This window comes from Erithacus rubecula, assembly GCF_903797595.1.
Source record: "Erithacus rubecula genome assembly, chromosome: 2".
NCBI lineage: Eukaryota > Metazoa > Chordata > Aves > Passeriformes > Muscicapidae > Erithacus > Erithacus rubecula.
In genome coordinates, this window is record NC_136685.1 from 107,612,779 (window position 1) to 107,628,888 (window position 16,110).

Consider the following 16,110-nt stretch of genomic DNA (forward strand, 5'->3'; position numbering starts at 1 on the left):
GATGGTACAACACTATGCAAGGAGAAGGCAAGGTTTTCTCACTTTGCTCCCAGCCTGCTCAGAACAAACAGTACCTTGGGAACTTCCTGAGACAGGGGTGCTCTCTGTGTATTGTAGAGTCATAGAGCATTCTGAGCAGGAAGGGACCCACAAGTTCTGCTGCTCCTGCACAGCAGTGCTGTACCAATTGCCATTTCTCTAGCCTACCAACTATTGCATCTCCCTTCGTGCCACACTTTGACTTCACTGAATACACCCAACTGCTTTTCCAAAACAAAGAATCCCCAGTAACCAAATTTATTTCTCTTTTTCTCCACAGCAATGCACAGATGGCTATGAATGGGATCCTGTTAGGCAACGGTGCAAAGGTACAGTAAATAATTTTCAAAGACAGACTTGCCACTGGTATTCTTTAAGTATTCTCACTGCACACCCCTGTTTTGGACACGGAGGTGTGCGTGCATGTCTCGTCGTGTTTTTGTGTTAATGGCTGTTGCAGAAGGTTCGACTGTTAAAAGCATGACTTGTGTTGTTGCTAACCACAGATATTGATGAATGTGAAATAGTCCCAGATGCATGTAAAGGTGGGATGAAATGTGTTAACCACTATGGAGGATACCTCTGTCTACCCAGAACAGCGCAAATTATTGTAAATGAGCGAGAAGAAGCAGCAGCTGAATCCACAAGTGGTCGAAACAACGTCATTCGCCGGACCCCGGCCGACCCCCAGCGCGCCCCTCCCAACCCAACCCACCAAATCCAGTGTGCAGCTGGGTATGAGCAAAGTGACCACAACGTGTGCCAAGGTAAGCCAGAGCCCCCCTCGCTGCTGCTGCTGCTGCAGGGGGTGAGCCAGTGACAGCCTGCAGCCCCTGTGCTCACTGGGAGGGGCTGCTGCTCTGCTGACACCTTAGGGATACCAAAATAAAATACAGAAATGCCACTGCTCTTGTTCAAGGCATCACAATGTGCAGTTTGTTGCAGCCTGTTCCATCTATTTTGGGCTAATGTGTTGAATTTATTCCGTTGTCTGTAGGTCCTTAAAAAAGTCTTTAAACAACTCTAGTGAAGCATTTTGTGTTGAGTATGTCTAGGAAAGAAAGTGCTCTGAAAAGAGTGGGCAATGCAGCAAGGCATAAACATTTTGGAAAGGTTTGCAGAACTCTGTATTTCTCAGTAAGTGAATGCTGAATGAACAAAAAATAACCACAGGATGAACTTTAGCTCAGAGCAGGCTGCAGTGCAGAAGGCTCCTGTATTTTTATTGTGGATAAGAAATATTTCTCCAGCTGTAGGAACCCAACTTCTGAACAGCCAGTGCTCTTTCTGATCTCTGTGGAAGTAGCCCTGGGCAGATCCTGCCAGTTTACTTCCAGCCCTAGCCTGGCCACTCTTGGAAACTATGGCAATGAAGAGCTTTCATCTGAGTGTACATGCACCACACACAGTGCCAAAAATTCTCAGGGCATTAGCAATGTTAATTGTATGCATTCAGGAACCAGCCTCACAAGCACTACTGTAAACTAAGACTGTTTCATTTATTATTTTATATAAATAGTTTACTCTTCTACTTGCTGAAGTAACAAATGTTTCGGCCATTGTTTTGTTTTCTTTCATAGAAATATATTCTACCCCTTGCTCACAAACTTGCTTTTCAAGCACATTGGAGGGACACCCGTGCAAAGAGAGGGCAAAACTTGACCCCAATGGTTCATCTTTTCCACTTTGTGGCCTGCAACTGTATAATCACATAAAATAGTACTTTAGGGGCTGTAATCAGGGCAGGCTGTAATACACAGTGGTAGTTTCCTTCTCCCTGGTATTCATGTACACAGGACATTATTTATCACTAGTAAGTAAATTCCCTGTCATTCTGGAGCACAGTAATCATCATGGAGGCCGGAGGAGTTATTTTTGTAGGCAAAGCCTCAGAGTTGCATTTCTGGCTTATCTGCTCATGTCCAACATTTCTGTCACTCTGATCCAAGAATGTCCAGTACAGAACCTACCACAGCAGGTCAGATCTCCTTAACCCTGGATGTTCACTGGGGGTCATCAGGGGAAAATCCATGCTAAGGATGGAAAATTGGCCTTTTCCTTAGTTTAACTTGGCCAAGCAGCAGCAGAACCAGGAGCAGAGCTGCTGGGTTGGGCCTGGCACTCCCTCCTTCAGGTGATGCTGCTGGCACTACTCTTCACTGGTGAGCTGTAATAAACTGTTCCAAATTCAGCACATAACATTTTTATTTGATAAAAAATGCAGGTCGTGCTAGGAAGTTTCAAAACATAACCATCCCTTTTGCTATGCTGGTTTTGGAAACATAAATTTGGGATACAATAAGGCAGTTTGACAGCATTTAGTACCCATAGTTTGGGCCCCAAATAAAGGTTGCAGGTTAGGTTTAAATTAGAGATTGACAACTGGTGGAGGTTTCTGTTTTGTTGAGGAGAAAGTGGTGGTGATAGATTACTACTAATTTTCTTTCTGCTCTGGCTTCCTGGAACTTACAACTAAATATTTATATTCAATTCCCAAAACTTTGGTTAATTTATAGCAACAACTAAGTGTTGGTATGGTACCAGAAATTTTAACCAGCAGGCACACAAACTATGGTGAAATCTTGGGCCTGACTGAATCAAGCTACTCATCTCCTCATGCCAAAATTTCAATCTAAATGCAGAAAGCAAGGAAATATTAGTGTTTAAAAGCTGAAATGTATTGTACTGAATGCATTCCAGCTGGAAGGGTAGTGGACAGTGTGCTTGAAATGAAGGATAAAAGAGTTTTTTTGGAGCACTTAAAGCATGCATTCAACCTCATGATCTTCATGCTTTTCACTGCTGCAAATATCTTATAAAAGATAATCTTGATCAGCAATGGTCCCGCTGCGGATTTATTTAATTATGGTTAAAAGACTTTGCTGTGATAACTGCTCGAGGCTCCTAGGGAGTGTAACTTACAGATATAGTCACACTTAAGCTTGTTTTATTGTTTAGTAAATCAAATATGAAGTCCAGCTCCTTCTAATTGTTTGCAGATGTATGACATTTTCCTTCCAGTCCAGCAGCACTAAGTATTTTATAACCAATGTGAAAGTGTGGAGCCCTCTGTTTGAAACAATAACATGCTCTGAGGAGCTGAGTTACTGACATCATGCTGCAGTGTGAGGGGCCTGCTGCTTTAACACAAATGTCCACTCCCTTCTGAAGTGTGGAATAGTGGGGGAGTGACAGGCCAAACACACTCCTGTGGTTCCTGTGCTAGCAATAAATGCCCATAAAGGGCACTGGTGAGCAGAAACATATTCTGTTGTGACCACATTGATGGTAGCAAACATTTCCTGGGCAATTATTAAGATACTTTTTATGAGTAGTGATGCCAGGAACCCCCAAACTGATGCAAAGGATGAGGGAGGTTATTCTGGAGGAAGAACTCTGATGTGGAAAAAGTTGTTCTTCAATGTACACACTTGAACTGTACTTTAAATTCTGAGTTTATGACCTTACCTAATCCCCTCCTTTCCCATCCCAATTAGTTCCTACTTCACTGTCACTCCTAAATTTGGTCCTTAGTGGCACCTGGTCAGACTTTCAGGAAGCCACTTGGATGTTCAGCCCTGCCACTGTAAGGGTATCACTATAATGGGGAAGAGCCAAAAAAAAAAAGGTCATGTTCCCAGACATGTTTTTCCTGGTAAAAACCATAAAGAGCTGTACTCTGCAAACATTTCTGCAAACAGAAATTAGTTGTATTTTACTTTGTTGTTAGGCTCTCTGTGGTTTGAGTCTGTTCCTGTTGAATTCAAAAGAAAATCACCCAATTAATTCAATTTTGTCAAATCTGGTCTGCAAGAAAGTACTGGCTTCTCCTAGATTGTTAATGACACTTGAATGAAAAAAATGGACCAAAAAAGGTACCAAATAACCTGCAAACTTGAGGAGGGAAAATAAGTTATTTTCCTTAATTCCTATCATGCTGGTAATACAAGCAATAAAGTAAACAAACATTTTTCCTCCTCAGCTAGATTAGGTTTTGATATTTCTCCAGCCTGATGTAACCCTTTGTGCTGCTGCACTATCAAGTACAGGAGGGAGACAGGTTGCAATACAAGAATCAGTGTTTGCTTATAAGGGAGAAAGATATTTTTCCAGAGTTCTGCCCAGACTTGGTGGACATTGGTTGCTTTTTATCTCCTCTGTGGAAGGGGGGAAAAAAAAGAATTTGTTTTCTGTGCTGTGATTATTTTTCCTCCTGCAAAATCATTTTAGGTATCTTTACACTGCTTGTTTTGTTTTGTTTACTGGCACTTTTCATATTCAATTTCAACTTTTAACTGAAGAAGTTAATTGTGAATAAGTCAAATAAGGCTAAATTTTGCACCTGTAGAATCCTTTTTGTTGTTGTCCTGTTAAGGAGGGAGGGACAAGGGTGAGAAGTTAGTGATGTTTTCCATAGAAAAATCACTTGATAATTCATATATTTACCTGTGTCAGGGATGTGCAGCTGGCACACACAGGACATAAAAGGTGAGTGCAGGTGCACTTGGCTGCCCTCACAGAGCTGGCTGTGCTCTGGCAGGAGGCTCCTCCCTGGCATTTTGGCTGGGGGCACTGCAGCTCCTAATGAGCTGCACTGACTGTGCTTTGATTCCTGAGCTCCTGGAACGTGCAGCCACATCCAGCCCAGCTGAAACTCAACCTGAAATGCACCCCAGGGGTGCCTCTAATGTGCCACAACCACTAACGAGCACTCAGCCTTCAGGGCCAGACTCCAGGGAGCCTCACAAGTGCATGGCCTGGGATTCTGGAGCCTCTGCACCAAGCTGGGATCTACTCCTGTGGGCTCAACCCATTTTCTAATGCAGTCATAGCCTAAAACACTGCTAGAGAAGTTCCTTAGCCATGGAGATGTTTTTGAGTGCTTTTAGTAAAATATTGTGCCATGCCAAGTTTTCCCCCTTTCTGTAGGTAAGGAGTACTTTTAAAAATGCTTCAGGGATACTTGTAAAAGAGCCTGAGGTGTGACAGGTTTAGTTCCAGAGTTGTTCCTCTCAGGGCAAGACTATGCAGTGACAGGACAAGGGGGAATGGGTTTAAATTGAAAGAGAGTGGGTTTAGATTAGGTATTAGGAAAAAATTCTTTGCTGTGGTGGTGGTGAGGCCCTGGCATAGGGAAGCTGTGGCTGCCCCATCCCTGGAAGTGTCCAGAGCCAGGTTGGATGGGGCTTGGAACAAGCTGGGGTAGTGGGAGGTGTCCTTGCCCATGGCAGGGGTGGAACAAGATGATTCTCAAGGTCCCCTTCCTACCCAAACTATTTTATGTCTGTGAACAGCACTAGGCCTGTTGAGTTTGAGCTACTGCCATCCTAAACCACACAACCAGGCCTTCTTTTTCCTGCCATAGGCTCTATCCTCACCCCATCCTCAAAGTGCCCCTTCAGGCCATGGGTTTGTGCAGCAAGTGGGGAACCCTGCCAACTGCAGCCACCCTAGGAGACTGAGCTGGTTCCATGTGCCACTTCAATACTCATTACTGGGACAAGCCACAGGAATTCTGCAGGTCTAAGATGATCCACACAAGGACACAAGCTGACACTTGCACAGCTCTTTGTTCATGGCTTCCAATTAACTCCTTGTACATTTGGATACATCATGCAGAGATCATCTTTCATCAGCCCATCCAGCACCAACTGCTCAAGATGTTAATGTGTGAAACTGCTGCATCTCTTGAGTGGCCCTGAGGGTCCAGAGGGGCGTTCACAAAAACCCATCTTGCTCTGAGGGCCTGGTTTTGGGCATTTTTGAAATCTGGCCACTCTGAATCATCTTCCCATCTGTGCTATTTGCACAGCTGTGGGTGTCAAGTCAAGACCTTGGAGAGATATCCTCTGTTCTGTCTGACCATTTTACTGTGAACATCCATCACAAGCATAAATACTAGCAGCTGCTTTCCTTCCCTGAGTTAGTTGCTGCTTTCCCATTGTCCTGACCCCTGCAGGAATATTCTCAGTGTGTTGCTGCTAAAGATTCCTCCCATTTGCTCATCGTGCTAAGAGTGCTAGAAGCAAGCAAGCTTCCCCAAGTTGTATTTACCTTAGCTTCCTGAACTGGGATTATGCAGGCAAGCACTGGGCTTCAAGTTTAAGTAAACTCATTAGCAGTTCTCATGGCTTCTTGCAGCAGAAGAATGGGATCACACAGTAGTCACCTCAGCTGTCATCCTTGTGGGCTGCATTTGTTGATTTTAAAGCCTGTTGCCTTAGTAGCTCGGAGGAGGCTCGTGTTTTGACAGACAAAACACAGCAAATGGATTCAGAAGGCACATGGCCTGAAGAAAGTCCAAACCCCAGCCATCTGTCCTCCTTCAGAATTCCTCTCTCTAAGCTGGAGGTCTTTTCCACCATGCAATCAGCAATAACACCAGATAGCAAAGGGGAAGAATGTGCTTATGCCTGATCCTGACTTGGCATCCCAGAGAACTTGGCACCCCATTAAACAGCTCAGAGCATTTCTTTCTCTCTTCGAGGAATTCCCTGTACCTGTTGCAGACACTCAGATCTGAGCATCCTACAGTCAGGAAAACCCCACCAGGAGTGAGGGCTGTCACCTGCTGCACTCAGCAGCACCAGAGGGCACAAAAAGGGCTGTGCTCCCTCTGTTCCCTGTGCCAAAACCTGCTCTCAAAGGAATCTATTCCACAGTGACACAGGCACTTCCCCAGCAGTGCCAGGGCAGCTGCTTTTAGCCCCTCTCAGGTAATTTTATAGTGACACTGGGATGTTCTCATTGTGCTTGCTCTGGGCAGTTGTTTCCTCCCAGTCTCCTGCACTGTCACTCCTCAGGCTCCTGAGAAAGGCTCTGTGCTCTTCTTCTCCCAAGTTTTTTGCTCAGGATGATTTTTTCTCAACCACCACTTTTCCCCTCCATTTTCAAACCTGAGTCCTACTTCAGATTAACTAGTGTATAAAGGAAATGCTCTTACCTGTGTTTTATTTTCACTCTTGCTGTCTGGGTTACTGAGTCACCTTTGCTAGAATGCCTCTACAGGATCTCAGCATTTCAGATACATTTTTCAAAGGTCCAAAAGTTTTCTTGAGCATGTGCAGTCGTGAGACAAATTTAGGAAGCTGGAAAACTTGTTCAAGAGCTGAAACTTGAAACTTATTTTCCTCATTTTATTCTCTTTCCAAGTGATATCTCCCTTCCCATGCTGGCCAGGGAAGATGATAGCTGCTGTTTCTGTGTGCCAAAACAGCCCTACAGGAAGAACAAAGCTTCCTGCAAAGGCAGCAGAGGCTTGTTGGATTCTCCCTGCAGCACCCAGGGATGCCTGTGTTGCTGTCCTGTGCTTTGCTAGGGAATCCCACCTGCTGCCCCACAGCCAAGCACAGTCTCCAGCACTGTGGGAATTCATTCAGAGTGCTGCTCAGGATTGCTGGTTTGCCATTTTCCTACTGTCAGAGACAGTGGGAGTGTTACAGGACTCCCTTCCAGAGAGATATTTTTGGTCTGGTAGAAACCACAAGGACAGTGTAATTTTGGAGCTCACCTACCAGGTTGCATCTTCAACATTCCACATTTTTTGTGGTGTAGTCAACTCCTGTTGTGCAGCACTTTGTCATGGCAACCCCTTTATGCTGTGTCTCTGTTAACTGGGATTAATGTAAGCTGAGCTTGACCACCCCCTTTCATTACAATCACATTCTTTTTTCCCCTCTGTCATGGTTTTTGAGCTGCTTTTTCTGGGCTGTCATCATTTATGCAAGGTCTAGAATAAGTGACATGAAATTTAAGCCTCCTTTGGGCTGAAGGGTTCTTATCAAAGGGAATTTTGCCACATACCTGTCCAAGTTTAGAGGCTTCTATCCACAAGGTTGGAAGATCTGAACAGGGTTTGTAAGATCTCTGCTCTCTTTGTAAGATCTCTGACAAGAGTACCTGAAATAGGCAATCAGACATAAAATTCACAGGTAAAAAAGTAAAAAATTCCACAAAGAAATATCTCTTTCACCTTTGATTTGCTAAGTTTTGTTTTCATAGCAGCCAGAAAGCAACAGTTTTGGAGAGAAAGTTATTTGCCATAATTCAACAGACAGTAAAATGTAACCTGAAAAAAAACCTATACTACATACACAAGAATGCTGCTTGTACCTTCTTTCATCTACCTTTTAACTTTACTAAAAATACAAGAGGGATTTGCTAATTACAGAGCTCTGAAGTATTTTAGCACACACATAGTTATTATAAAATACCTTTAATGCTCATTCCCATTTGTGTCTCATTTGTTAATCTGAAATCATCTTAAAGGTTGGTCCTGCTGTAAGCAGAGTGGAGAAATGTCTAATTTTTGTTAGGTATAATTATATGATCAAAGCTGAAAAAAGTGACTAAGAAAACATTTGTTACACACTCTTTTATAAGCTACAGTGCTGAGAAAAATTCTTGAGGCTCAGAAATGAATTAGACCTTTTCTGGTAAAATAAGAGCTTGGGATATAATTAAGCATTTTTAAAATTAGATATTCAGTAGCCCCTTGTCTGTTGCTATTACTGAAAGGCTTAAATAAATAACTTTAAGGGAAAATTCTTCAAGGGAATGATAAAAGGTTCAGTGTGTGAAGGGATGTTTACTTTGGGAAGCTCCAAATCTGGCTTTATTAACTCCTGATTTTAAAAATCCACGCTTTGAGTGGACACATTAATTAATTAAGCCTGTTTTGATCAGCTCTGAGGAGAGGATATTGCTGAGCCTTCCTTTCCAAGCTGAACTGAACCTGGAGGGAACTCCTGGTCTGGTGCATGAGCTGGTGTGAAGTGATTTAAGCAAATCTGACCCTGCACGTTCAGCCTGTGCCTGCACAGATGTTCCATGGAGATTCCTGAGCACAGGCACAGCTTGTTCCAGGGTTTTCATGTGCATCTGCCTGCATGGGGGTGATTGCTCTGAACAGGTAACTGGGCAGAATATGTGCAATCAACCCAATCCCACTATCAGATGGAACCCAAAGACAAAATTGCTCTGCAAAACTGGGCATTACACCAAGAGTTAAGCCTGGGCTTCAATTTTAATTTAAATTCACCAGAGCTAAAGAAATTCAAGGAGCATCTTATGAGATATAAACCCCCATAATTTCAGAAAAGCAGTAATGTGGACAATCAGATCCTGAATATCTTGAAGCATTATAAATTCAGAAAGTAATCTTTATCAATACTGTAACAGCTGCCAGTTGTCAGGAGTACTTAGAATTGGGAAATGCAAGGACTTTTGATGGGTAACAATGTTCTGTGTGGCTTTAAAGAGGTTGCCAATAAGGTAACATTTAATAACAGTCCTGCACAGAGCAAAGGAATCAAACATGGCAAAGTGAGCAGAAATTTAAGTGTGGTTTTAACTGACATGACCTATCTTATAAAAATAAAAACCAGGAGAAACAATCTCTCTCTTGTCTAAACTTACTCTGGAGTGAATTTTGAGTATCTGGGATACAGAGTAGGTGGAATTAAATACACTTTTAGAAGCAACAAATACTTGCTTGTAGGTTTTAAAGCACTTTCTTAGTAAATGAATTTGTTCTCAAGGGACTTTCTTATCAGGAGCCAGTTCTCCACAGAACCCTGAGCTGATAAAAGTGACCTGGGTAAAACAAGGACTTGTGTGTCATGCCTGGAGTGAGTTAAAGCAGGAATACAGGAATATTTCACAGGGCAGTGAGCACAGAATCACATCAGAAATCAGCAGTGCTTTGGAGCAGCCCCTGCTCTGCCCCTGTGGGCTCTGGATGACACCTGACTTCATTCCTCCCAGAAGTTGTTGGAGACTAAATCAGGAAAGAGTGCAGAATCCAAAAGTCATTCCCACTTCCCAAGGGGAAAGAAACAACATGTTCTTCTCTGACATCATCCTGCCTGGATGTACTCTGCATCCAGGCCTTCCTCAGTCTTATCTGGCTTCACTTGGAGCATCAAGACACATTTTCTTTCCCACTCTCTCCTTATGTGTCACTGGAGGAGAGTAGAAAATAATTTGAGGATGGTTGCAATACCCAAAGATATTGCTGAAATTTCCAGCCCTTTTTCCCTGGAGAGGAAAGCACTATACAAGCAGATTAAAATGATAGAATTAACACTTCTGGTGTTTGCAGGAGCAGAACTTTACAGCTTGAATTAACCTGAAGTAGAACAGAGTTAGAACCACACTCCTGATAGCATTTGTGCAAGAAAAGTTGGGTGCAGGAATAAAACCCACCCATTTTCCCCACTGTAAACACTGACCATTATTTAAACAATCCAGAAACTATTCACAGATTTTAATCTATTAATCACCATGTGAAATAGGATGATTTTGGGGAAGGGGAAACTTTTCTTTGTGTGTTCCAATACAAAGTATTGCTCTGTTAGAAACTGTGTCTCTCTATGCCTATAAAAAGAAAAATTCCCCATTTCTAGACAAGATATTTTTATGAAAAGGTTGTTTCATTATGTATTTAAATCAAAACATTCTCTCCATTCTGGTTACACTCAGAGTTCAGTATCCACTGTGAGGAGAATCTCTTCCTTACTATGTATGCAGATTTACAAGGCTCCAGGCACCTTTGAAATAAATTGAAAGCACAGCCATGTAATAGAGCCAAACCCCAAAACCAGCCAAGGGGATCCACCCAGCAACACCCTCGAACACCCTCAGCACAGCTTTAGAGAGCTGGTCTTGATCTTGTCTCTGCTTTCTCCACCCTCCTAAAAGCTTCCTGGGGGATTCCCCAGCTCCAGAGCTGTGCAGGGGCTGTTTGGGATGCAGGAATAGTTCACTTGCTTGGTTTCCTTCCCTCTCCAACTGATCAGGAGCTGGGCAGCTGTTTGCACAGCCTGGGACAGGGGGACACTGAAAAACAGGAGCAGCTTGGGGATGAAGAGGTTTCAACAGCAGATAAAAGTGTAGCAAGAACATACAGAAATAATCAAGGCAGGTTTGTAGCTGCTTTTTCCCACTGTCAAATTCACAGTTTGAGTATTTGTGAAGCTGGAAGGTGGCATGGTGGGAGAAGCCCCCAAAAGGAAATACTTCCCAAAACCTGTGCCCTTAGGCCAACAGTTCCTAAAGTGATCAAACAAGAATCTGGATATTTTATACAATGAGAGCAGAAATTAAAAAGCAGCAACTTTTGAAAAGGTTAATAAACCTAATTTATGCTTAGGGCAATCCTCAATTTGTAAGGAATGTCAGGATGGGGCTGATTGTTGAAGAACAGATTGGTGATATCTGTACTTTCCTGAGATATCTCCCAGTGCCCAGTTTGAGAAAGCAGAGTCTCTGTGTTTTCCATCTTTCTGGATTTGTTGGCTGTTACCTGTGGGTTGAGCACAAAGCCAAATCCCCAAATCTCTGGTTAATCAGTCTGGTGGACTGATGTACAGTTCCATAGTGGAACCATTCCTGGCCCTACAGGCTGCAGAAGGTTCATCCTCTTTTGGGAGAGCACAGACCAGTGTAGTTTTGTTAAACAATTAAAACCGTTGGGAAATTAAGACAAAAGTTTCTGTAATTCTGAAAAAGTGGTGTGTGAATAATCTGTTAGCTGTCAAATGCAATTTTTATATCAAAAAGAAATCAGGTATTGATATCAGAACACTGTCATCCTAGGAATCAGGGTTTGTTTCTGTGGGGCAGAGCATGCAGCACTGAAATCCAGTGACACTGAGTATTGGCACAGCTTCCAGAGCCCTCCAAGGCCCCATTCTCCTGGACAACATGTGCATGGAGAAGGAACTGTCCTGTTCTAAACAGCCCTGTGGGGCACACACTTCCCTACCTTCAGGGCTGGGTTCCATGATCCCTTTCCACTCAGGATATTCTGTGATGTGTGAGCGAACCAGCACATCCCACCCCTCAATTCCTGTGCTCAGTGGTGCATTTGGGACAAAAGCAGCAGCAGGAGCAGCTCGTATCATTCCTTACATTTGATTCTTTGTTTTACTATCTGTCACGTCCAAGCCAGCCAAGAAGTGGCCTCAGCACACTGTGGCTGGTGGCGGCTGAGGGAGCCCCGGGGGCTCCATTCTCATGCCTCAAGTGTGACCGAGCCGGGGCTGCGGAGCCGCTGCTCCGCCTGCTCCTCGGGGTGGGGCCCCGCTCCTGCCGCAGCCCCGAGCGGCGCTGGAGACCAGAGGGAGCGTGGGGATTCAGCGAACAGCCCCAGCAGGGCCAGAGCAGGAAAGGCAGCTCAAAGCGAGCAAGGGTTGGAGGTCTGGCTGCAGCAGGGAGCGCAGCACAGCCGCGGAGCCGCCTGCACGGAGCCCATCCCCGCGTCCAGAGCTCTGTCACAGCGTTACTGCCCCTCTGGGATGCTCTCGGCATGGGCTGCACTGACTACAGCCCTTGAAAGCTGCAGTGATCATACGCAGGTTTTTCCATTCCTATCATTTGTCCTTAATTTGAGAAATCAAATGCTTATGTCCCATTGTTAACTATTCTTAGCACTCATTTCACCAGTGGGGACCAACTGGTTTCCTTACAGTTCTTCTCTTTAATTCACAGCTGGGATGAATTTACTTAGTTTGGTGCTCAGGTTGCATTAAAAAAATAAGTTGTGTGACAGCATCCACAATCAGAATTTTAATCAGAAACCTCACTTCACTCAATCCCTGCCTGAAGAAAAGTCAGAGGAAAGAAAGGTGGTAGAGTTCTCCATTCTGGTTTATAGCTTAGAGTACATTCACAGCAGCCCAGAATAATTCAGGTGAGAAGTGGCCTTGGGAGGTCTCCAGCCCAACATCCTGCTCAGCTCTGAGATCAGACTTGGGAGATTTATTCACTCAGGGCTTGAAAAACCTCACAGAAGGAGAGCACAGAATCTTTCTGGGCACCTGTTCCACACCTTGACTGCCCTAATGGTAAAAAAGGCTTTCCCTATATCCAGAATCCCTCCTTACAATTCACAGACAAAAGAGATGTGCTAAAAATGCAGGCTTGGGGGGAAGTGGGTTTGTTTTCTTACAAATGTGTAGGTGAGGAAGTGTTCTCCATTAGAGGAGGTAACAATTCTGGGCAGCCCTAGGTTTGAATGAAAACATTTTCCTGAGGAACAGACCGGCTGGATGTCATTCCCAACCTCCCATGATCCAACTCCTGCTACAAGTGTATCTCTGCAGCTTTTTCATTTCCAGTTAAAAATAACAACAAAAAATTAATCCTAGCACAGTGTATCCACAAACAAGGAAAGAAGTGAAGTTTCACTGATCCATGACTGTGCTTACTTGAACTCTTGAGTACCTGCAGATATTTTCATAACTAGTGCCCACCAAGCTTCTCAAAGTACTGAGAGAGCACCAAGGCTGATTTTCATAAACAAAACCACTGTTTGTGATTTGAAGTGCCATATTAAGACACCTTCAGTTGCACTCCAGCATTTAAAGCCCACACTTAGATCCCAGTATTTTCCCTGACACCTTTGCACGTGCCTGGGTTTACACCACTGCTCACTGCTGGCCTCAATCAGCCCTTCACTTGTTGCTAGGAACTTTTATTTTAAAACCCCTCACTACAAAACTTGCCAGAGCAAGCCTGCAATACCAGGTACAGGCTGATCCTACTCATGGGTGGGTAGGAAATGCTTGAGAGTATGGGAGGGAGTAGCCTTGATCTGGAGGAATTGGCTGTTTACTCAGCTTGCACTTGCACTGCCGGCACAGTTTTCAGATCCCTCTGCTGAATATCCCGGCTTGTCTCAGTGCTGCCCCTTCTAGATAGCCTTCAATTCTTGTTTCTCTTTCATCCCTGACTCTTCATTCCTCTTTTCTTAAACTCTTAAGTTTAACTCAAACTTAAACTCTTGGCAGGGAGGGCCAAAACCTGACTGAAAACAGCAGTTCACACTGTGCTCCTGGATAAATTATGGTACAATTAGCAACGTCACTTTCAAAATGTTAATGGAATAAAGCTGCTCCTTTAGGAAAGCAGATACTTTACAGCTGATGATTTATGGTGACTCCAAACAGGACTGTGAATTTGCAGTGCCAGATGAGGCCGTGCTGTCACTTTTACTCACTAAATACTTCGTGCCACTTCTCTAGGAAATGAGGCCTGGCTTGGTTACAAGAACCATCTCCTCAGTATCTTCTCTGTAAAATCTTATCCCTCCTGGAAGTTGAACATCCAACTTGTTGATGATCTGCAAACCAGATCCATTCTGTCCCTTCTGAGGAGCAGATGGATGCAGGGGCTGCTTTGGGACAGAATGACACGTAACTGCATCCACAGAGATCTTTCCAGGAACCTCAGATTCCTTTTCTGGCTCAAGGGGCCTTGCTCTCCACCACTGGACATTTTGGGCAAGCACATGTACATGCAATAAGTGTGAAGCCTTGTGGGGTAAATAAAAATTCCTGCACAAACAAGGGGAATAATAAATCAAGCCCAAGAGTTTCGAGACAATATGAAGAATTAACCTATTTGCTGAACCTTCTGTAGATAAGAGATCATTGTTCTTTGCTTTGAAAAGATTTTTGCTTTTAATATGTATTTAGCCTTACTTATCTATTATACTTTGCTTCCTTTTTATTTTCCTTTCATTGAAAACAAGAACTAACTCCTTAAAAATTGTTTGGACTTGATCCTAAAACACACTGAACACTTCCCAGTCCAGAAAATAACAGGGTACTAGAACCTTCATGACTTGGATTTCATTTGTCAGGGGTGTTTTTGAACCTCTGAAATCCCTTCAGAAGACCCTGTGGTTATTTAGCTGAGATGTTATTTATTTTCTTTTGTGCTGATTTTTTTGCCTGTCCATGAAATCTCCAAAGCAAACTAACAGTCTGTTAGATCCTAAATAAATTTAGATACAGATCTCACTACAGAGGATGTTCAATTAACTGGTAGAAACCAGTCTTGTCATTAGTCTTCCACTAATGCATATTGTGTTTTGCATATTTATTGGTAGCATCTGATTAATTAAACCCAGCCTCTAAATCAAGGCAGTTGGTTAAATGTTATCTATGAAAGTTTTCAATCAACTGAAGCCCAAATGTTTTCAAGTCTGCTAAAAAACTTCCCCTCCTCTACAGCAGACCCTGCCTGGAAACCTTATCTCTTGAAAAAGCTTTAAAAACATCTCCACAACCCACAGCTGTCATTACCTGGTTCTTGCTGTCCTCTGAAATGTCCCCTCTCTCCTCTTGTTTGGTGTTTGAACATGGTCCTGGGTTTTGGTTCAGGGTTTGGAGCAGCACAAGGGAATCCTTCTCCACAGTCAGAGCTTCTGAAACCCAAGAGCACAGAGAAATCCAGGTTAGATCTCCCAAATTTACACAATGAATTTGAGTGTGATTAGCTTGGGAGAATGGTTAATGTTGCACACATTGGTTTGGGTTATTCCAGCTAACAATTATAATTACATAGATAAAGGATTACTAAATTACTTTAAAAATTACTTTAAAGCATTTTAGCTTTAGAATTTGAAGTGATTTCCCCCCCTTTATCCTATAGGTAAGAAATGAATGTGCCAGTAGGTGTTTATTCTTTCTCCACTATAAACAGACCATCTTCCTAATACTCAACTACATCTCTCCTTGCTTCACCTCTTCATTCTATTCTTTGCTCTTGGCATTAATTACTTGGATATAATTAGCCTTCCCTAGATTCATCTTCTGCCAGTTCACCTCTTGCTTCATCAGTTCCTGGAAGACAGCATTTCCACAAGGAAAGAGTCACCAGTCAATTTTGTTGCCATGCAGAGCTCAGTGAGGATGGACTTGCCCTGACCTGCTCCCCTGCAAAGCCAAGTGGACAATCAATGCACTGGAATTAAATCCATCTGGAAGGCATTTGAGGCAGCAAGAGAACCTTAAGTGTGATGGACAGCTTTTTCCAATAGCTTTGATGAAAGTCTAAATTGAGAAATCTCTTCTCCCATCCTGCAAAAATTTATGAGCAGAATTTCTTTTGACCAGCCACCATTGGCCTGTGTTCAGCAGCATCTGAGGCCCTCATGTTTCCCTGTGGATCCTGCCCAGCCATGAACCTCTGCAGTGGATTTTAATCACACATTCATGGCTGTCTGCTTAAAGCTCCAGCCAGCCAGGCAGTGCCAAACAATGTACTGACAATGTCCTGGGC

General features: G+C 43.4%; 1 protein-coding gene across 1 annotated transcript in view; it reads left to right on the forward strand.

Annotated features, from left to right (window-relative positions):
- The window catches only part of EFEMP1 (EGF containing fibulin extracellular matrix protein 1), a 44,301-nt gene that overhangs the window by 3,407 nt on the left and 24,784 nt on the right, over positions 1 to 16,110 (forward strand). Inside the window, exons 3-4 of the mRNA XM_079329554.1 lie at positions 320 to 368; positions 546 to 806. Of these exons, the coding sequence (XP_079185680.1) occupies positions 320 to 368; positions 546 to 806 (310 nt within the window). The remainder of the gene's footprint in view (positions 1 to 319; positions 369 to 545; positions 807 to 16,110) is intronic.